Source organism: Crocodylus porosus, unplaced genomic scaffold, assembly GCF_001723895.1.
Source record: "Crocodylus porosus isolate Cpor-Errol unplaced genomic scaffold, CroPor_comp1, whole genome shotgun sequence".
NCBI classification, from domain to species: domain Eukaryota; kingdom Metazoa; phylum Chordata; order Crocodylia; family Crocodylidae; genus Crocodylus; species Crocodylus porosus.
In genome coordinates this window covers 34,800,732-34,824,397 of record NW_017728911.1, presented here as the reverse complement: position 1 = coordinate 34,824,397, position 23,666 = coordinate 34,800,732, and the positions used below count along the sequence as shown (strand labels likewise).

At 38.1% G+C, this 23,666-nt stretch overlaps 1 protein-coding gene across 4 annotated transcripts in view; it reads right to left on the bottom strand.

The window, feature by feature from the left end:
* Positions 1–23,666, bottom strand: part of MEF2A (myocyte enhancer factor 2A) — a 147,226-nt gene that overhangs the window by 61,620 nt on the left and 61,940 nt on the right. For all 4 annotated transcript variants that reach the window (XM_019533791.1, XM_019533792.1, XM_019533793.1 and 1 more), the window contains exon 3: positions 16,257–16,460. In XM_019533791.1, the coding sequence (XP_019389336.1) occupies positions 16,257–16,460 (204 nt within the window). The remainder of the gene's footprint in view (positions 1–16,256; positions 16,461–23,666) is intronic.

Here is a 23,666-nt window from a genome sequence, read left to right as displayed (position 1 = left end):
GGGACCTCAGCGCTTCTCAAACTATCCTCCTTAGCTCGCTGAAGTTTGCCCTCCTAAAATCTAGGGTCGCTGCCTTACTGCATGTCTTTGCCACCCCTGACTTATAAAATGAAGCCAGCTTGACATTTCTAGGTTTCTGTTATTTTAACATTAGAGATGGTACTTTAGGACATTGAATATATATCCTTGTATACAAAACAACCCACCTTCCCATCTCTCCAAAAAGGCACTAAAAATGTGCTTGAAATGTTCAGAAAACAGAGAAAAGCATACCTACTCTAGCTTCCCTAACTTATAGCACTAATTCACATACTGGTTAGGACAAGAAGGAACTGTAGCTTTAGATTATCTGGGAGGCACCTAAATGAAAATAAGATTTGTCCAAACATGAAACAACAACATGAAAAGGGAATGCTGTATTTTTCATCAGCCCAAAGCCGTTACATTTTTTTAATCTATTCTACCTCTGGCAATTCTCCATTTATCAAATATCAGGTAATACAAAATGACATTAACTAACTGGCAACAAAGAAACTTTTTTCTAGCACTGTCAGCTCTCCTACAGTCACCAATGATCTGTGTCATTTCTAAAAAACATGTCAACGTTACTTAGTCATCACCATGCCAAGACAAAGCAATTTGCATGATGCCAATAAAAAATAAAGATGTTAACAGCATATTTTACTTTTAAAGTAAATAAACACATAAATGCCTTGTTGAAATATATGAAAATTGAACAGATAATAATAATAATAATAATAATAATAATAGTTCACAGTTAAGAGCATCAGACTGAATGAACTTTGGGGACTGGGATATTTACAAGTGTTGAACAAAGGCAGGCACCAATATACAAAGATATCTCATTTTCTCTTTTCAGCTTCCATAGAAGTTATTCCTTCCTCCCAACCTCATATGAAAAAATATTTGGAGATGTGGGATTGTTTAAGATAGGCATCTCTACTGGAAAGAAATTAAATACCAGATGTATACAATTCTTTCCAAAGATCCAAAGAGTCTCTAGGTTTTTCTTTTTCCTGCTGAGTTTTTAGTGGATTAGAGTTCGCCCTCTATAAAGCTACGTCAGGGATTAATTTCTGCACCCACAGGAATTTGCTCAGCCTCAAAGACTTAAATTTTGCAACAAAATAAAATTACTTTCACCTAATTTTCTGTGAACCAGACAGTCCTTATCCCCAAGTTAACCAGAAAGCCTCCATACTTACAATTACTTATATATTCGGTAAGTTTGCCACTTTATTTCAACTAGACTTATGTTTTATTTCTCATATTTGTATAGACTGCACGGTTTCAGAATGACACTAAAATCTTATTAACAATTATATTAACATTTTAATTTCTTTTATGTAATTATATTCTCTCTCTCTCTTTGCAACACAATGCGAAGCAAAAATTTTTGCCAAATTTCCCTCTCAGCACTTTCAGCCCTCTTTCTGTCTTCATATCTAATTTTGCAGGCTTTGGAAGGTTTTATTGTTGTTATTATCCTCTAGAAGCTGTCAACTTAAGACTGCAATTTTTATATAAAAAGGCATATGAAAAATAACCAGTCATTGTATGCCTCTTAAGGAATATCTTCCTATTAATTATGCTTCTATGTGGTTTTATTTATTTTTAATATTATGCATACAACCAGCATTAAAAACAATAGTTCTGTTTAGGGTTAGATATAGGTGTATAAACACAGCTGCCTCGATTACTATGGTATTAATATTGAAACTAAGCCAGCAAAACCTACTAGCAGATCTATCAGAAGATGTTACTCCTCTGATCCATTTAGTCAGATTAACTTCCATTCTATAGCAATTATCATAAAGGACAGGCCCATAATAATGACTTTAAATGTCCTAGTGATCACCGTCACTGTATGCTTTAACACATGTTGTGTGGAAATACTGAAGTTAAGTCAGAATTATAAATGCTGTTAACATGTGGACTGTGGTAGCTTAAATGTCATTATACATAAGCTACTAAAAAGTTATTACACCTGCACAGAATATAAATGTATGTTAATATCCGAACCCCATTAACCTCTTCAAATTTAGACTTATTCTATAATATATAAGGCGCTGTTTATTTTCATGGCTCGACTTCAGTCTAACTTGCAGTAAAAGCCAAGGCTGGTCAAGATGTAGTCTGCGGGCTACATCTTGCCCTTGGCTCCCTGTCGCCTGCTGCTGCCACTGGGTTCTCTGGGATCCCCCTTCTTCCTCCAGTTTTTGCTTCCAGTCTCCACCCCCTGGGGTTGGGGAAGCATGGCCCACGGACTGGAAGACCAGGGCTTTGGGATCTGGAGGTATCTTGCGGGGGGCACATGATAGGGAGGCATAGGGGAGGGCTGACCAAGTATGTGGCTGCTGAGAAATTGGACAGCCCTTCAGTAAAGCATTCCTGTGGTTTAACTGTTTACATCTATGATAGAAATGGGCTTTTATTTCAAGAAAACCTGCAGTGTTGCACAGCTGGCCCATTTATTATTTTCAAAGTATTTGGTCAGTTCTCATTCCAATCAGTGAACATCAGAAGAGGCTGGCGAGATCTGAAGTAAACAGCCAAGACTGACTTGCAATGTCATGTTCAAATCGGAAACAGGTCATAAGGGCACAAAAAAATCATGCCACACTCAAAACAGTCTGTACTGATTCAGAGCTGAAGGCCAGAAAGGACCATTAGATCATCTGTTCTAACCTGGCATAGACCACAGCCCATTCCATTTCAACAAGCTACTTCTCTGTTGAGCCCAGTAACTTACATCTGTCTAATATCCGTCGTTCAGAAAAACATACAATCTTGATCCGAATAAACGAAGGGATAAAATACCACAACTTTCCTTAACAATCTGTTCCAGTACTTAAATCACCTTCCTTGTTAAAAATTGATAAATTATTTCTAAAGTAAAACTCGCTGGTTTCAGTATGCAGCTATTGGTTTTTGGTTTTTGTTTTTTTTAATGATTTCCTCCCATGTATGAAAGGGATTTTTCATCCATCGTACTCTCTGTCCCTGAAGGCCATTTCTCAATCTTCTTTTCAATAAGCAAATTATGGAGATCTGCAAGTCTCTCACCGTAAGGTATTTTCTTTAATCTCCGAGTCTTTTCTGCAACTTCTGCAAATAGTTCTAATTTCTGATTTTGTAACATCGGTTTTTAAATGTGGATACCAAACCTGAATGAAATATTCCACTATCGGTCTTACCAATGTCACAATGCAGAGGTAAAAATCACCTCCCTGCTCTGACTTACTGCTCCTCTGTTTATATAACCAAGAATCAAAATAGCTCTTTTTGCTACAGTATCATGCTGGGAGCTCATGTTTAGCTACACATCCACCACGATCCCCAAAATCTTTTCATTTCCTCTTTTCCTAAGAGTAAATGTATGAAACTTGGATTGTGTCAGTACTACAATCCCAGAGCAGAACACAAACATGAATGCATATACACTATAAACCACTCTTCAAAATAGAAAGTTATTGTATATACCTTTAACCTATAATTATGCAAAGACGCTGTAACATACAAATCCAAGAACTAGTAGCTGCAGTTGATGTATCTACTGCATAAAATATATCATATTGCAAATGAAGCAAATAAATTAGTGAAGTAAGAAAATAATGCTGTGATCCTTAAAATGTACCCTTTTCCAATTTTGGCATCACAGTCTACTTTCAGAGGAAAATATATTTCAGTTGATGAAAGTATTCAATGTCAATTAACTTAATATTTCAGTGGCTTTCAGTGAACTATTATGCAGGAAACTTATGGGGTATTTAAGGCAAGGATAGGCTAAAGGCATGTATTCAGTTTCTAACAGAAGAATTGCTGTTTTCACAATCAAACCCGAAAGTGTACACACATTCAATTTTCCTACAAACCAAAAATGGCTGTTTTAGGAATAAAATAGGCCAACTCCAACCAGAAGCCAGTCTCAGGGGAGATGCGACAGAAACTCTATTGTTTGGTGCACACATAACTGAACTGGACATAATCAGTAAGTGTAGAACAGATAATAATTCTGCACAGGAAAGGAAAAAAAAATAATTGGGCTTCTCTATCTTCCGTTGCAGGGTTTGGGTTTTGAGCATGAAGGGGTACAGATACAAAATGATTCTTTACAATTTCATGTTTTGCACCCAAATTCACCCCCATTTTAAAAAGCAGACTTGAAAAGTTATTCAAATACTGCCAAAATTTCTTCCTATCCTAAGTTGTCTGGTTTTGAGGATAAATGTCAGTATGTGTGCTGGTTACCTGTATTAAGAATGAAAAAGAATGAGAAAGATGGGTAAAAGCAGGGATAGTATAGCTCACTGCTTCCTTAGCTCTTGGTTTGTCATCCTAGTGTTTCAGCACCAACTTCACCATTTATATTCTCTACAATGTTACACTCAACCCTAGGCACACTCTCTATCTGGCTACGAAGGTGCATCTGCTTTTTTATGCTTTACATGTGCAGATGAGCTCTGCCATTGCATTCAAAACCACGGCATTACTAACAAGTCTCTTAGTGTAAATCTGATAGCAGAAGAGTAGGTACTGCTCCTACAGTAATCTTTCATAAACAAGGGCTGGGAAGGATTAGTGGAAAAGAGGCTTGTCTTGTAGCATTTCAGTGCATGACTAAGCACTACTTATGAGCTTCAAGACAGACAGGTTAATATTAAAATACACCCTTATTCTTTACAATCAAAATAGGTCCATATGTAATGTGCATATATTTGTATACCCACACACTAACCATTAGACTTGGACTGAAATGGCAAGTTTTCACTAAATGCAGGGATTACATGCACAATGAATTGCTTCCAATGAAAAAAGATTAGCGCCTGTTTTATTCTGATCAGTAGCAATGCCAATCTACATATTACGTGGACCAAATAGTTTTATTTTAACTCAAAACATCATCAATGCCATACCAAGTTATTCCAAGACATGATAAGATAGTTAACAGAAACATGAAAACCAAATTTATTTCAAACCAGAATATAGTTGTTTTTCTAGCACAGCAACAGTATTTATAATAAACAATCCCAGTTATTACAGATATACATTTTTGTGACAATGGTTACTTTTCAGTTATCAACCAACTGTAGCAATTGTGCAAAATAAAGATTTAATATGCATTTCAGAGCAACTCTGATATCAGAGTGCAGCATAATCTTAGCCGTTATACTGCGCACAACACGATACTAAGAATATATGAATATACACCATTAAAAAGAGAAGGACACTTGAAATATCATCCACCCAGAAATTTTGTCCAGCGCAGATGTCAAATATGCAGATGTAGCATTTTACACAACTTCCTGAACAGATTCATTTTAATGAGGAAAGATATAGAAGGAAGAAGTCCAGCCCAGCTGGTGACAGATCAGAAATGAGAACCCTTTCGCTCTCAGCTCTTGGGCAGAGGTTAGCAAAAATCAGGAGCTGACTGAACAAGTGCTACCTTGAACGAAAGACCTGATGTGGCACTGTAACTTTGTGACCATCACCCATGCCTTGCCTGTGGACACAAAGGCAAAGTATCTGGGGAGTTTTCAAGATTTGTGACCTCATGAACAACTTTGTTAGTTCACATTTATTTTTCCTTTGGATCTTTAACCTCCACAGAAAATGTGGATTTTTATGGTCTTGTATGCAGGACAGTCTCCTGCACCTATCAATTACATGAATATTGAAGACACGAACTTGGGTGGCTTCAGGAACTTAGCATGCCTCTAGTGGAGGGACCAACCCTATAACAAGAAGTTTGGGAGAATTACTGTTTACCTACTAAGAATAAAGGAAACAGTAGGGAACGGTATGCAATTTTAAAAGTTTAAGGAGTGTGTTACAACTACTAAACAGCAAAAGGAACCTAAAACAAAAAAATAGTTTTGATAAAATTACTAGCATACTGTAATTTGCTATGACAAACTACAGCTTCAATCATTATTAACAACAGTTCTATAAAACAAGCGATATACATTCCCATCATTCTGAGCATTTATAATTTCACACAATATAAACAGTACTTATGATGTACATCACAGCCTACAGAAAAAATACATGCCTTCCTCAAGACAGGCCGCCTAAAGAACAACCTAATGAGACTGCCTCAGGGTGGACAAAAACATACAGTGCACAAGACACTAAAAATGCAACATGACTTATGTAATGAGAAAGGCTTTTACTCTTGAAGATAAACATCAAAAAATAGTAAACGTGTGCAGCAGCTAGGAAAACTGAAACTGTCCAAAAAAGACACTTCTTGAGTTTCAACAGAAAATAATCCTTTTTCCTTTATAAGACGGGAATACAACATTAATACCATCCCCTCTTGAATAAATCTTTTTCATTAGGTGAACCCAAGGCCAGCAAGTCAAAAAAAAGTCTAGTTCCCCTTTTCTCCCAACCACCAAAAAGTGGTTGTTTCATTGTTTCTTAGCATAAAAGACAGAAGGGATACTAGACTATTTAGTCTGACCTCTGTACCACAGGCTATTGAATTTCACTCCTACTTTAAGCCATAGGACTGTAATTAGACTGTTTCTGTCCTCAGAAGGGTAAATGGTGTGCCACAGACAAAGCACTAGAAACATCAAAGTGCCATCAGTACCCAAGAGACTTGCAATGACATGGTATGGACCAGATTCGGTGATAAGTATGAAGCTTAGCATGAACAGAATATGCCACTTTAGACAGCTTACAAAGAGAATCCTCTAACGCTGCAGGGTTATGATGGTCCACCCTGGTCAGCAACCCGCCTTCAGCAATGGCCAATCTTTGATGCTTCATAGAAGAACAGAGGCTAAAAACAAGAATGCATCACGTGACCTATGCATCAGTGGAAAAATCATCATCTCCCAACCACTGGAAGAATATACTGTGGCTCTGAAGCATGAGATCTGCTTACATTATGAGCACTGTTGAGAGCAATGCAGACAATTCTGTTCACAGAGAGAGATTTGGATTAATAGGTTATAGGGCCAAAGGAAACCACCAGGACTATGCAGCCTTAGCCCTGAGCAACCTGAACATACACGGGCCTCTGAATTTCTCCCAGAATTTGGATTCAATCGTCTACAGAAGATAGAATAACTTGTTTTAAGGTTCCAAGCGATTCCACCTCTCCACAGAAGCTATTCCACGGCTAGGAAACTGAATCTTACTCAAGGCTGAATTTCTCTAACATCCAGCCACTGGATCTTGTTATGCTCTCGTCAGCAAGGCTGAAAAGTTCCCTCTCTCAAACATCTTCTTCACCCATGCACAGTTATCAAGTTACTCCTCAACTTTCTCTCTTCAGGAAGCTGAACAATTTGAGCTCCTTAAACCTCACACTGGCAAGCTCGCTTTCCAGTCCCAGAGCTATTTTATAGCCCTCTTTAGACTCCTCTATTTCTACATCCTTCTTGACAGTACAATGCTGCATACAGAGGCAAGGTACCCATGTACAGCAGGTACGATGCTGTGTACAAGGCAAGATCACTTTCTAACTTCCACTTGATATTCAGTCCTTCTTTTTTTTTTTTTTTTTTTAAGTCAAGGTCTGCTTCAGTGCTTTTAGCAGCAGCAATTCATTGAGAGCTCATGTTCAGATGATTATCTAGGATGGCCCCCATGCCTATTTGGGCAACATACTTTGTGCAGGTTGAAGTTATGAAATTGTTGCATCCAATGCCTTCAGTAGAGGTAAAATAACCATATGTTGTCAAGGTTCAGTCATCTCATCTGTTTCCCAGGCCAAGTAAAATAGAGGGTTAAACTGTGATGACTTCCCACTCAAGGTGGGGTAGTCATCACAACCCCTGGGTAGCCTGTTAAAATGAGCTCTTTTCACTGATACCTCCCACTAACAACTACATTTTGAGATATGTCAGTGACTCATTTATGAATCCTTGAAAATGTGCCTCTTAAACCCATATAAAGCAACTGGCTTTGTAAACAAAAATGCCATGTGGTACTAAGTCCAATGCCTTGGAGAAATTTAAATACATCAGAACACATGTAATCCTATACAAAACAGATCTGTTAAACTTTCCATGAAACTGGGTGACAGACACTAATATTTTTAGCCTCTGATTCTTTGCTGATAAACCTCCAAATTAACATTCCATTATTTTACAGGGGATTGAAGTTATACTTACTGGTCTATAGTTCCTTTTACCTTTTTAAATATTGGAAACAGATTGTCAGTCCTTCAGAATTTCTTGCTTTCCAAGATTTAAGATTTAGAGTGGCTCAGAGAGCTCCTTGGATAGTTCCTTTGAAGTGCCTGGGTGTAACCTATCCAAACTGGTTTAAATTTAGCGCATTCCCCTTTATTACAGATCATACGCTTTCTATTTTATCCAAATCGTCATGCAGGGTCAATACATTCTTCTGCTTCATTCCAGATATGAAAAAGAAACATTTACTGCACATCTTTGTCTTTTCTATATTGTTCTTTATGGGTTTATCACATGCATCTAGCCAAAGAGCCTATAGCTAATGCCAGCTTTTTTTCTTCTCGATTCCTAATGTATTTAAGACATGGTTCCTCAGTATCTAAACAAACTGGTCACTGATATTTTTTTGACTCTTTTAGCTTCCTTTACAAGTTGCTTGCTTACATTTTTAAATTTGTTACGCATTTATACACCAATATTTGCTTTTTTCGCACCACCATCATGATTTATGTTATTTCCACTTCTTGATCTCCTTTTAACCAAGCTTGTTTTCACCTTAGTGTAACTTTTTTGTGTTTGGGATCATGGTTGCATGTACATCCAGTAGGATATCCTTGAACAAGTCCCAGTTCTTAAAAGGCTGAATTTTAAATTTCTGATCTTAATCAATTAAGCTATCAGAAGGCTTGACCTTCAAAAAACTAGCCTTTTTAACATTTTAACTGCACATGGTACCGGCTGGTGCCTGGTTCCAAAATGTATATATAATCAGGTCATGATCACTGGAAACTGCTCACTTCTACGTTAGTGATCAACTCTTCTTTGTCTGACAGATCATGGTCTAATACTGAGTTCCCTCATAGTGAGAGGCAAAAATAATTGCAGATTAGTAGATCTGTGACGGCTCAATTCTGCTACTAGTCAAGTAAGACCATCTAGCAGATAAACTGTATTTAGAACAAGCCCATGGTTTCCATCCTTGGGGATGCTGTATAAGGGTGTTGGAGGCATGCTGGTTCCAGCTCCTTGACAATACCGGTATGCCACCCCATCTGCATTGGTGGTAGTAAAAGAGGGGAAGCAATACCGGAGATTTCTTTGTTCCCAGAAATGCCCTGTTCCTCAGGCAGTCAATGACTGGTTCCTACGAAACCAGACAATGCCATATGCCAGTCCTTAGAGCACTGCACTAGCCTGAACAGAAGCAAGAGTTCAGTACCATCTTCAAGCCCTCTAGCTGTCTTCTGTTCTTTTTTCCTCCGAGTAGCTGCCCATCGAAAGAACCTGTTGTGTGTTCCAGTATACACGCGCAAACAGCCCAGAGGCACCAATTAATTCTTTCCCAGCAATACTATTCCGCTGGGAAAGGAAAGCCACTGGAAAGGAAACTAGGCACAAAGAAAGGGATGAGAAAAACTGTAGGAAGAAACAGATCTATCAAGAATTTGGAAGTGAGCACATTATTAGAAGCTTGACAAGAAGACAAAAGTGGGAGAAAGGCAATAGCAAAGAGAAGGAATGGAAATATAAAAAGAGAAAAGAAAAAAGGATTCTATACAGCTCTAAGTTTACACCTTAGCAGCTGTAACAGGAGAAGCTGCTTTTCAGGAATATTTTGCTTTTAATCCCTTTTTGGCAAATCATTCAGGAGTATGAACAAAGCTTGAAAAGCAAGGTGGTGATGGACTAGGTGCAGAGCATCTGAACTCTGCAGAAAAGCTCTTCTCCTCCCTCTCCCACCACTGAAAGAGAAACCCTCAACGCAAGGGCCAAGAGCGATTAATATGATTCTGTTCCAAAGACATCGCAAATCATGTGTGCTAACTTCTAAAATACAAGGAAGGAAACAGATTTGTTAAGTATGAAATCTAACTGCAGAAGAAATGTAATTTAATAAGGAGAAAACATAACTGATTTCCATAAAATTACTCTCTCTTATACATTTAAAATGTTTTCCACTTCTTCATAAACGATCATGTCATTGCCCTGTTCAAGAGAATTTTTGTTAAAGGTATGCTTCTGCTGAACAGTCAAAAAGAACCAAGTTATCCACTTGACTTTTTTTTTGAATGATTGTGCAACATGCCAAAATGCTTGACAATCAGCTTAACTTTGCCTGCTCATGATACTAGATCGGGGCGGGCAATTCTTTCGGGCGGAGGGCCACTTACTGAGTTTCAGCAAGCCAGAGGACTGTATGACAGGCAGTCCAAGGCAGATTAATATTCATTTTCTAAATTTTTTTTAGGGGCCCTGCGGGCCAGATAGAATGGCCTGGCGGGCCACATTTTGCCCACCCCTGTACTAGATCCTACAGAGAGATTATAAGCCTTGCATCATTTTTACTCTTCCAGAATTTGAAGGTAAGCTTCCCTCTTGAAGGCAGAGAAACACAAAGAACTAGACATATCACATTTGAGAATAAAGCTGAAGTGTTAACCAAGTGTTCAGACAATGCCTTACAAAAAGATCCATTGTAGATGAATGATCTATAAAATAAAGTGTTGACTTCTTGTCTTCACCTCATCATGACAGTGACTCCATGGCAATGGCTTATTCGCATACTTTGTAAAACAGGCAAATTAGGTGATTTAGGGTAGAATTTTCCCAAGCCCCTTTGTTGACCTGACAGCCATTTAGAAGCCTAAGTCTTATTCACAAACCAAGACACTAGCATTCAATCACTTAAAGACACTTTTGAAAATATTTCCCTTAAAACATTAGAACATGTCTGAAAAAACAATGGAGGATCAATCCAATGTTGAGAAAATTATATAGAAAATGACACTGAAGAACTGGCAAACTTAAGAATAGCAAATTCAGAGTTACTGTTTTCACTACATCCTAAAAAGTTTAGGTTTATCATCACAGGAACTGCATATTTTTACTTCAGCTAAGAAAGACGAGACAAGTTAGTGATAATAATAATTTAACTCAGAAATTCTTGGCTTTTTTCTGCTTATGTCAAGCCAATAAACGCTAAAAATAAAATAACGCTATGTGTATGAACTGAATTTGTTTCGTTTTAGTGGCGACAGAAGACAACAATTTTTCACTATGGTTCATATCTGGTTGCCTTTCTGATGAGATAAAATGTAATAGGAAGATGATTCTTTCACTGACATACTTGAGGGGTCTTGAATGCTTAGATCTTTGTTTTTATGATGACTAGATGTGTGGCCTTATTTACACAGCACACATATAAAGGGGAGACCCAATTCGAGGCAATGAGCATAAAAAAACCTGAAAAAAGGAATTTTTTTTTTAATTCTGTACAACACAAGATTAAATGATGGAAACTATCCCAAGATAATTACCACCCAACATCAATGGTGGCTTGGGCTCAGGAGGAAGAACACTTGTGTATGAGAGATGTGGGTGAAAGACTAAGCTCTTTAGAGTAGGGAACGTCTTTGTTGTGCGTTTTTGCAGATTCTAACATAACGCGGTGAGTGTTACCGAGTCAAGTTCCTAGGTTATAGTTGTACCAGCAATCCTCCTTCCTCGTGACCCCCGCTTCAATCTACTAATACAGGGCTCTCCTGCAGGGCTTGTTGGTATGACTCTGGAACCCAGGCCAAACCCTTCTACCCTTCACCCCATTGCCTACGACTGAGTTAGGGAGCTTTGGTAGCCACCAGTGACTAACACTGGAGGCAGGGGAAAAGAGGGGGCAAGCAGGAACAATGTTTACCCCTTGGAGTCCAGAGCTGTGCCAATACGGTAGCTCCAGCAGCTACACTGGCAAATGATAACCCTACCTTCAGGGGTGGTCTCACAAATCAGGATCAACCCCATGGGGCTAAATGGGTTGGACATCCCTGTATTAGTATGTTAACCAGCCTTTGATGAATTATGACCTTATCTGAAATGAGAGGAATCAGGATGTGAGTGATATAGCAGCCTTTGCTGGAATACTAAGAAGTACCTAAAAATCATAAAAATAAGATGCTGCAGCTTACACGAACTTCCACTAAATTAAACATTTTAGATCTTTAGGTTAAAACAAAGATTCCCAAAATTTTAATTTAAAACGCAGTATTGTAAATTTAGGAGATACTCAGAACTCCCATTTAAAGCAATGATAATTTGTTCAGGGATACGAGGCCTGTATAAATACCTAGAGCAAGGCAGCCAACCTGTGTGGCATGTGTGCCACAAGTGGCGCAGGAAGCCTTGGTGTGGCACGCAGTAGATCAGTGAGGAAACAGGAAGCACAGTGGCATATAAGATAGGAAGGAGAAAGGAGAGCAGTAGGTCAAGTAAGAGAAGGGGACTGGAGTGACATTTGGAGAGGCTGGAGGGCCAGTTTCTGGCATGCTTGCCCAAAAAGTTGGCATCCACTGACCTAGATAAAGATGCTAGAATACAAAAGGAGAACCCTGAAATAGATATTTATTTCTGTGTACCCTGCATATTTTTACTGCAACCCAGAAATATCTTATCCAAATTAAATAGGAAACACTTTAATTGAGTTATAATATATGATGGCAAGCGTAACTGTCCCAATTACCCTCATCTGAAATAGATGTTAATTGCCCAAGCAGCAACACTCAGTAAAGCTGCAAAATAATTTGGGAGATGTTTTTAGGATGTCTCAGAGCCCAAGCTTAGGAAGTTTAAACAAATCTATAGCACTTGAATCCCACCCCCACCCTGTGAACAGAGACTCAAATGGAGTCAGCAATACTCGTGACATTCTCTGAAAGTACAACTTCGAGAGACTTTTCATATTAGCAACACACTATAATACAAGTAACTATTTCTTTTTATGGGATGTAACAATGGAAAAAAAAAAGTGTCAACCTCCCTTAAATGTATGAATGAATTTGGTAATTCACCAGTATGGATTACTCGAGGCTTACTGGCCAGAATGGAAAAAGTAGTTGCTAGGCATATGGAAAAGGACAGAAGGAAGACGTACACAACCATTACCTTTAGACATGAATGCATGCAGCTCTAGGAGGAGAACAATTTAATTCTTGAAGGTTTTTCTGGTTTCGAAACAGTCCCTCAACTAAGTTTGCTTGCACTTTGTGGATAGTGCCCAAGACAAAGTGCAGGGAAAAGCCAAACGACATTCTTTTGGAATAGATTGAGGGCTGCTTCTCCATAGATTGGACTGTATATTATGTAGAAAGCAAATTTCTTTGAAGGCTTACTAATATAGCATTCTGATGAACTACATGCAATAAATCTGTAGAAAAGGTATGAAGTAAGAACCCACAGCAGAGACACAGCAAGAGAGCCTTTTCTTATTGTTGGAAGCAAAGGAATTTAAGATGTAATTCCTTGCGCAGTCTTTGGGGTCAGTTCCTAATTAGGGGTATGTGAAGCAGGCTCTATTTGATTTGGTTTCGGATTCAGTGATTTGATTCATCGATTCAGCTCACTGTCCCAATTTGAATCATCCGAATCTGAATCTGAAGATTCAATGTCAATTCACAGAATCAGCGATTCGGCCACAGACACAGCTTTAAAATGTTTTTTCTACATACCTTGAGGTACCAGCACAACTCGTGAAAGCTGCAATGCTGGGGCATATGGAACATCCCACAGGAGTACAGCGTGGGGGGGTGGGGTGCACATGCTCAGCAATGAACCTGGAAGTGGACTGGAAGTACTTCCTGATCCACCTGGGAGCACACAGGGTGGCCCCCCCCACAACCTGCAGCTCAGTGATCAGCTGCAGGGAGACCCCAGGTGCCCCCCTAGACTCAGGAGGCACCAGCCACCAAGCCAGGGGAACCTGGGGGGGGGGGGTTCCCCAGCATACTTTCCCGCAAACCTGGAAGTGGACCGAAAGTGCTTCTGGTCCACTGCCGAGTGTGCTGGGGAGCCCACCATGCACACCAGCATCCCAGTACTCACAACCCACCTGCTACCTAGAGGTATGTAGAAAAAATATTTAAGCTGTGTCTATGTCTGAATCGCCGAATCACTTTGGAGAGTTCCAATTCGATTAGGAGAGACTGAATTGGAGGACCCTTTAATTAGGAGATTTGCCCACCGAATCGGGCCAAATCTCCGCCAAATTGAATCAGGGACCAAAGCTTCGCACAGCCCTATTCCTTATCACTATTACAAGACTTGCATGCCTGCCCATATAGATAGGATTTTGGAAGAGGACTCCATCCTCAAGATATTAGTGGTAACATAAGTGTGCCTTTGAAGAAATATATTTTTAACCTGACCAACTGACACCTTGCTTAATTTGCTTACTAATGTATTTGATCCCTCTTCCACCTTCAACTCAGATATTCTTCACAGCAAACCCAATTTAAAGAATAAATTCTTCAAGATTTATTATACTTTCTCTCCCTTTTCCTGCAGGTACATCGATAATTTTATCCCATATTTGTTTTAGTGAAAAATGTATTTGCTTTCCCCCCGCCCCAATCTATTTCATAATATTTCTATCAGTACAGGGAATTGCAAATTTCACCAAATATGTCTAGTAAGGCAACTTCTTTCCCCTGATGATTTTCACCAATGTAACACTATCTCCTGAATGTTTTAAAATCTTCTTAAAAGATGACAGAGGATCCTTCTTCACTTCCCAGTTCTGTTACTGTGAATTCTGTTTGGAGATGGATCATGAACAGGACAGCCTACCAAATAATATTATTGTTTTACAGAGTCGGCTGCAGAGCTAAATTACCTGTTTAACTCATTGCAAAAGATAAAGCATTTGTGAAGCCTGGCTGGAACACAGGGCCTTCAAGTTAAACACAGACCAAATATGATCAACAGGCATAATGGTAAGTATTGGTCTTGTGCAGAATTGTCTAAAATAATCACTCTTCCTGTCTCAACAGCTTCAGCTTCTTGTGATGACAGCCTTGTAGGGGTCATATGCATGGACTGAACCCAAGAAGTTTACTGCCAATGCCTCTAATCCGAAAGCATCTAGTGCTTAAAGTAAGAGATTGTTACTTTGGAGGCTACTGCCAAAGTACATGACTACACGTGGAATACCCTCTCAATAGGTGACAAAGAGAAAACACTGCTAGCATGAGTTACAAGAGAACACCATTTTATACGTTACGTCCAGGAAGCAGTGTAAATGGATGCAATACATTTGTCAGTAAATGAGAGCCAATTTTCTTTATTTAAAATTAACATTTATTTGTTGACACGCTGTTTCCAGGAACTCTGGATTCATGAGACTTTCATGTCACTGGTTTTCTAGCCTAGCTTCTCCCTTATCTATTTTTAACACATAATCCTTTTTTTTTTTTTCCTTCAAGGACAGATGCTACAGAAAGTTTGCGGGAAATAAATTGAAATAATGGCTTTTAGAAAATATTTTCTTTGAAAGTATTATCAAAATCTTTGGTTACAAAATACTAGGAATGTTTCTATTTTTAATATACTGAATAAACATGGAAATTAGATACCGCAGATCTGATCATTTCACTGATATTAAAAAAGGAGAAAATAAGGGGTAGAGATATTCAAAAGTTAAAAATAACAACAGTTCTAAAACAATTAAATATTTTATGAACAAGCTGCGCCATAAAAGGCTTAACAACTTCGCTAAAATACAATTATGCAAGAGATACAGACAAAAACAAATTCCACTCTTATTTTTATGTACCCCTTTGTAAATAATGCAGTTGTGACTGCAGCCTCACAGAAATTTGCCCATTCATGTCAGCGTAAGCCTTGCTGACTTCTCTACGAATTCAGCTAGTGTGGAAAGCCTATAATTAGAAGGATAATCCATAAATTCTACTATTTCTTAGATAACAAGTGGGAAGTTACGAGGTCACATTTAAAACATAACTACAACAAGGAAGCGGAAGCAAACAAATGTCTACTAATAGATATTTATACTATTTTACAGTCCAGAAGCTATGGTTCTTTTCACCACCCAGTGCAACTTCAGGGTATAACTGAGAAATATTTAATTGTTAAATAGTTGTGGTACATATTTAGTCAAAATGGTTTAAAGCACTCCTTTAAATATACTTAGTTAAATATACTTATTTAGCATACTTTAAATATGTGCAGCTCTATATTTAATCAACACTAATAGTAAGAAGAGGAGAAAACGGATCATCTTTCCAAAACTGTTACCTCAACAATATCCGAGTTGGTTCGGCTCTCGTGGGGCTCATTGTATTCTGTGTACTTGAGGAGAACTTTGTCCATGTCAGTGCTGGCGTACTGAAAGAGTTTGTTAGAGCTGTTAAAAATGATGAGTGCTATTTCACAGTCACACAGCACACTCAGCTCGTATGCCTTCTTCATTAATCCAAACTTCCTCTTCGTAAAGGTCACCTACACAAGAGAAAAGAGTGATTTGTTTTTCCCCAAATGACAGATCAAAACTTTGAAAGGCACATAAAGACAGACAACAAATACTACATGGCAGTGCATCTTCTCCTCCAGCCAAGAAATCCCTGCAAGCATCTTTGGACTACTATGCATTTTTATGTTTCCTAATCAAACATGAAGTCATACTATTGGTATGGTGATAAATGTCAAGAAGTAATTAGTAGTGGAAAAAGTATCCTATACTAGATGCATAGCTATGTAGTAGTCTAACTATGTCAAATTAGTAATAGAACTGCTAAATAGAATAAAAATTCATCCCAAGAAACAGTGGAGTCCAACTGTGTCAAGTCAATCATACCTGGCACGTCCTTTATAAGCAGCTCCATCCAGTGGCATTATCCACTTAATGTCCACAATGGACAAAGAATGGAAATCAGAACAAAAGTTAGCAAGGTCAAGTAAAGCTGCGGTGACTTATACCCTTTATATTCTAGATACACATTCGGTCACTTAAATATTTCTTATTCTATCACCTGCCCTAGCAAGCATTTGGATAAAAAGCAAAACTGCTCTTTCACTTGGTTTTTCTCTAAATTCCTCGATAAGCCCTTACTGTTTTGGAATACCACTTCTTTTCACCCCAAAATACCAAATAAGCATGTATCCAAGAGTAATTGTTTACTAATGGAGCTTCCAGATCTGGTAAGGTATACTAGGAAAGGGTCCTTTCTTATATCAACAGGCAAGAGGCTTAAAAATATGGTATCCATTCAAAAGTCCCAAAGAAAATGTTAAGGCTATACAAACCAAATACAAGGATGCACTGCTGGTATGTTAACACTCTGGCAAAAACAAAACACTCCCTCCCCAAACCCTGAAATGCTATGAATTGGAAGAAGCTGGCTGGGGAAAGAACCACACCTAGAACTGCTCCTGATTTAAATAAACTTGAAGACCAGTAATTTCTTAGTGAATTCCTTAGAAAATTCTTCCTAATCCTAATGATTCCCTTCCCCCCCCGCCCCCCCCCAAAAAAACCAGTCAAATAGAAAAAGAGCAGGAGACACAGATTTTTCTGTTTTCCTAGCAGCTAATTCCTACTACTGCCACTTCACTATTTGTGCATGGACCTCTATGACAAAAATTCCAGTAGAAAGTTCTGTAATGTATTTATACTCTATATATTCCAATTACTTAGAAATAGCTGCATTTACTTAATCTTTTTGTCACGCATTTTTGTGACAAAAACTCACTATTAGAAGCTAGTAATTCTATAGTTACATGGGATGAACACAGTCACTGTAAAATTAGAAGTTTGGCAAGTGAAATATTTAACAGGTTGCCTTTTTTCTTGTGCATTGGTACCTGCCACTTCCTTTTTTAACTACTGATGAAGTAAAAAAGACTGGTAACTTCAGGAATAGAAACAGGAAAGCACAAGATGACAAACGCTCCTAATACCTTAGCATATGTAGTAAAAGACTGTTTACAAAATATCAACTGGTCAAGCAGATCTATTGCAATTATGCATTATATTACACATTTCCAGCTATTTAGGCAGAAATATAGGGCCTCTATAGATGTGCTCCAGGAGGCAGAGGAGACCTTTTAATTAGCTTGGAAGCACGCTAATTAAAAGCACCTGGAGCTTCACATGCATCAGGGTCCCCCCACTGAAAAATGGCAGCAGGTGCTTTGAATTAAAGCCTGTCGAACAAGCTTTAGCTTAAAGCACCCCGATGCCATTTTTCAGCATTGGGACACAGATACACGTGATGCCGGAGTTTGCCGAGCGCAGTAATTTCCATGCTCCAGCCGATCCTATTAATCGTCTATGAGCAGCCTCCCTGCATGTGTGCAAGTGCCCATACATTATAATAACTTTCAGTGAAATCACTCTGCATACTTCTAACCCTCATTTAGCACAAAAGATGACTCTGAAAAATGTATCCCAACAAAATAAAACATTGCAAAGTAATACACAATAAGCCTTCAATGCGGCATTGAAATGTTCTTGTCTGATGCTCGTTGACTTCAGCAGGAGTCAGGAATCTAAACATACAGGAAAGTATTAGGAAACACAAACAACAGTGATACGACATTATAGCTCCAATCTCATTCTACAGTTGCACTTAGTTAACCAGCACGCATAGATATCCCTCTTCACTTTCAGCTTTAGACAATATTAAGAATATATTGTTAATTAATGCAATGTTCATTGTCCATCTCCTCTTCACAGTTCTCTGTCAATCATGAACACATTACGAATGCAAGAAATACTTTGTAGCTAGGTATACTCCAACTATATAATTTTTGCCATCTAAAATGTTTACAAATTGCAGCTATAAACTGAATTTAGAATACCCCGTAGGCCAGCTGGCCTGCCAAACAAAACATGAAACTTCCTATCAAACACTTTTTGTTTACCAACACACATTTTGGGACCCAAACAGAATACAAACTCAGCTCACAAACCTACATTTAACTTCCAAATCAATTCTCACAATGAAATCTTAACAGATTACTCTCAGATCCCTTGAGGACAAAGCAGTAAACGACATGGTGGATTTTTAGACCTAATGGGCAGACCAAGCAAGAGTAATCTAGTTATTGGACAATATTAATATTAACCATATGTGACACTATAAAGCATATGATTTGTATTTTAATGTCTGTGGTTCCATATTAGATAAGGCAAAAATTTTTAAAGATACAGTAGTTTCATTTTTATTTTAAACTAGTCTTTCTATCCAAGATTCATCCAATACCTACATTATTTCTACCCAACGGAGTTAAGGTTGATAGGGTGCTTTAATTGGTCATTTCTAGTTAATAGTGTTCTCAGGGATCTGATTTCCTGTCTTTTCATATACAACTGTGTAAACCTGAGCAGGCTTTTAACCCACTTTGTTCAGCTTCACTTGTTCCCAGTGGTAAATGCAAAGAAGGACTACTGTAGAACAGCTGATGCACTGTACATTAGCACCCTAACTTCTGTCAGTCACTTGTCCATGTACCCAAACCTTAAGATGGACGCAAAACACAAGTCTCAGAGGAAAATCTGAGAAGATAGTGTGATCAGAAATAACCACTAGGAAGCACACAATGAAATTATTAGGTAGCAAGTTTAAAACAAATTTGCACAGGCTAAAATTGGCGTGTGGCACTCACTGACACAAGACCTTGTAACAGCTGATAACTGAACCAGGTACAAAAGAGGACTGTACAAATTCCAGCAAAATACATCCACCAGTAGGTATTATACATGACAGTTAAGTCAGCAACCTCCAAATTAGGATTTCCTAGGCTTTTAAATAACTGGAATCTATATGGGAAGAGGCAGGAGACAGATTAATACCTTTCCCTTAGCATCCACTGTCTGCCACTGAGACATAAAGGATACTGGAGTAGGTGGGAGGAAAGAGAACACTGACCCAGTATGACATGTCTCATATTCTTCATTAAAAATGAACTACAGATAATATATTCTATGTTTAATAAACTAGTTAGTTAAGTAATACTAGAGTTAAAGTGAGCTGCATTCGTAAGTAAGAAGTTTCTCAAAGTGTTTTGCTTTTAAAACTAAAACAAACATTAAATGCAGCTTTTTGGCACTTTAACTGAATCACACTTATCATTCAAAAGTAGTTTGACATCAGAAAAACCATAAGTAAAAAAAGTTATCTACTAAATAAAAGGGTTGTTCACCATTTTCTATCACAGTGAAACATAACAGACTAAGAAACGGTGTAAATGAATATTAAGCTACATAATTATTTAGCTTGTAACATGTTTATGATTATTTAGGTATAACATGTATCCTCCCAATTAGGAAAAAAGTAGTACTAAATTTAGTACAAAGGCTACATTAAGTTGCAAATCCATTGCATCATAATGGTTACAAAACAATGAGACTATTTATTTTTCTAGAAGGTTAAAGAATAGAAATACAAAAAAGATTTAAATCAATAATTTTAAATCAAAAGTCTCTTGCTCGCCCTTTATCATCATAATTGAAATTGGTAATTAACTTGTACAAATCTTGCATAGAATCATAGAAAGAAGGACTAGAAGGGAACTATATGATCATCAAGTCCGGTCCCCTGCCATGGGCAGGAGGTAATTGGGCTCAAACGAGCTCAACAAGGTATTTGTTGGGCCTTCTTTTAAAGACTGCCAGAGATGGTGACTGCACCACCTCTGCTGGGAGCGTGTTTCTAGTTACCTGTACAGAAAAGAAGTTTTTCCTTACGTCCAGCCAAAACTTTTCCTCAACTAGCTTGCGTCCATTGGTCCACTGTCTTCCCGGGGTAGGGGAGGGTGGCTTTTCTGAAAAGCTGTTTACCTAAGTCCTGGTATTCTCCCTTGACATATTTGTAGGCAGCTATCAGACTTGTGGCCTCTCAGACTTCTTTTGCTCAGGCTGAACAAACCCAGATCCCAAAGTCTCTCTCCTCAGGGCCTGTCCCCCCAGGCCCTTGATCATGCAAGTGGCCCTTCACTGCACCCTTTCGAGCTTGTCCACATCCTTCTTGAAGTGTAGTAACCAGAACTGAAGGCAGTACTCCAGTTGTGTCCTCACCAATGCCAAACAGAGGGAGAGGAGCACCTCTCTGGATCTGCTGCGACATCTGCTGATGCACGCCAGAGATCTATTTGCTCCATTTGTTCCAATAAAAGATATCACGTCTACCCAAAGAACCTTGTCTGCCTATCTGTTACTATTTAATGTTTACTATTGATAAATGGAGAAAACAACAACATGCTTACTGGTTCTAATATCTTATCGTTAGTCCCCTCTATTGAAAAATAAGTTTTTGGTATATTAGGTTATTGCTTTTAGTAAAAGCTTTTTTGGGAGGGGGTGGGGTCATGAAAAATATCTTGCAAAATCCTAATGGCCTACAAATTAGATAAGCATCAATTAGAGTTATGATCTACTCGTTTTTCCCAATACAGCAATTTCACGTGATCCACATAATGTAGTTTACAATAATTGAACAATTATAAATGGTACCTGTAGCACTGCTATAAGTACAAACTGAATTGTTTTTTCCATCAGAACTCCTGATTTTCCCCCCAGGCTAATCTTAGTTTCAAACTGCATCAAACTGAAATTTTACACACAAAACTGCTATGTACCAGATATTTTTAGACTTAAGAATTGGTCAAAATCCATCAAATATATTTGTCACTCAATAATATTTCATACCTAATAGATCCGGGTGGGAGGAGGGAAAGGTGAAGGGTGAACAGGCATAAAAACAGGTTCCAAAAGGCAGAGCAAGGATGCACCTTTGAGACTGATTCAGAGGGTTGTATGATTTTGTACGTGACAGCCTACTTTATCATGTCATGAATGCACTTGTGGAAAGTTTGCTGACAAAGTAAGCTGTTGCCTACAAAAGCTTAAGAGACTCACTGCTCCAGTGAAGTGCCCTGACTTCAGACTAACATGGCAAACTGTCTCTTTCTAACTGGTTCCAGTTAGATGCGTTACATTTGTTTGTCTAGAAAATAATATGAGACTATTTTTTGGATTTTTTAATCAATTAAAAAGTTTGTTAAATTTGCTAGTAATGTATTTTTCCTAGCAATTATATACACATAGTTAATTTTATCAGTAGTTTGTGTTTTGTTTTTTTTACACAGGAGAATTCAATTGCATATTGAATGGTTATGTATTGAAAGGTATTTAGTGAAAGAAAGCTGGGTGGGGTTCAATCAGCTATCACAACACTAAAGAATTTGCCAAAGTAGTTTCAGAATGTTACAACATTTAAAGGTTAGTTATGGAAAAGCATAATACTGGGTACCACCCAAAAAGCTCCTCTACTGAAACATTAAAAAGTGTTTATTATTAATCCCAGGAAATCCTGTATACTCCATGTTGATTAAAACAGATCTAAAAATCTCAAAACAAGTTTTAAACAGAGATCTAAAAATATGCACTTTTTAAGTCTTGTTCTAATTAGGCTCAGTGGTGGTCCAATATCTAAATTATGTCAACTGAATATATTCATTAATTTAGTGACATGGGATATTTCTTTGCAGAAATCCTACCGCTTTGATTCTGGAACATCCTGATTTTCCAACCGTTTTAGAATTGTAAACTTTAGTCGTCGGTTAAAAAAAATATTTACTAAATACGCAAGACTTTTCTGTCTCTGCTAGATTTCCTTTTTTAAGACTACCTTTTTAAATACGAGCGCAAAATTTCTTCCCCCAACACCACACACATTTTATTTTGATTATTTCACAAATACTATACAACTCGGGCCTGATGGCATTAAAAAAAAAAAAAAAAAGCTCAGTATCACTTGCTCCAGTTCTTATTCCTCTGACAATTGAAAGATTAAGAAGCCTTGTTGTAGTCATGATGGTCCAGGGAATAGGAGAGAAGCAGGATTTATCTGGCAGTATTTTTACTGGACTAAGCAGTTAGGAGAGATGTGGGACAAGCTTTCTGAGGCAAAATGCCCTTGCAAAAGGCATATTGTAATATAAATAATGCATTAAAAACAGAACTTGCAATAAGCAATCTGATATAGCAGAATACTAATTCTTTGGGTCCTTTTAAGAACACATTTTAGTGTTTACAAATAATTAATAAGTCAATGCAAAAATGTGTTTTGTGGATTAACACAAGTCCTTCAGTGCAATTCTAGTATTGATTAGCAAAGAAAAGGTTTGGTAACAGAAGCAACATTGGACTGATTTGATATCTAGTTTACTGTACTTCACTCTTCAGCTTAATGAATATAAATGGCTTACAGCTCACTCAAGTAGTCTGCATTCTTAATTGCCATTACAATAAAAGTGTCAAAGTAATTAATATCCCCCAGAGTAATGGTAGTTTATAAACAATGTTTTGAGCTCAGTTATGTAGTAGGCAACCACTGATCCTCTGCATCACAGTGTACACGTAAAAAAAAGTCCTGTCAGATGCCTGATGAGCGATGAATCTGCTTGTACGGAGTCCTGTAACCACTGCACCAAGACCTTCCACAGATATGCCCAGGCAAGAGTATGGAGAAGTGGAGGTTGGTCAAGACCTACCATCCCATTTTCATAGATTCCACAGACATTAGGGCTGGAAGGGACCTCGGAAGATCATCGAGTCCAGCCCCCTGCCTGAAGGGCAAGAAGTCAGCTGGGGTCATAGGATCCCAGCAAGATAAGCATCCAATTTACTCTTGAAGGTGTTCA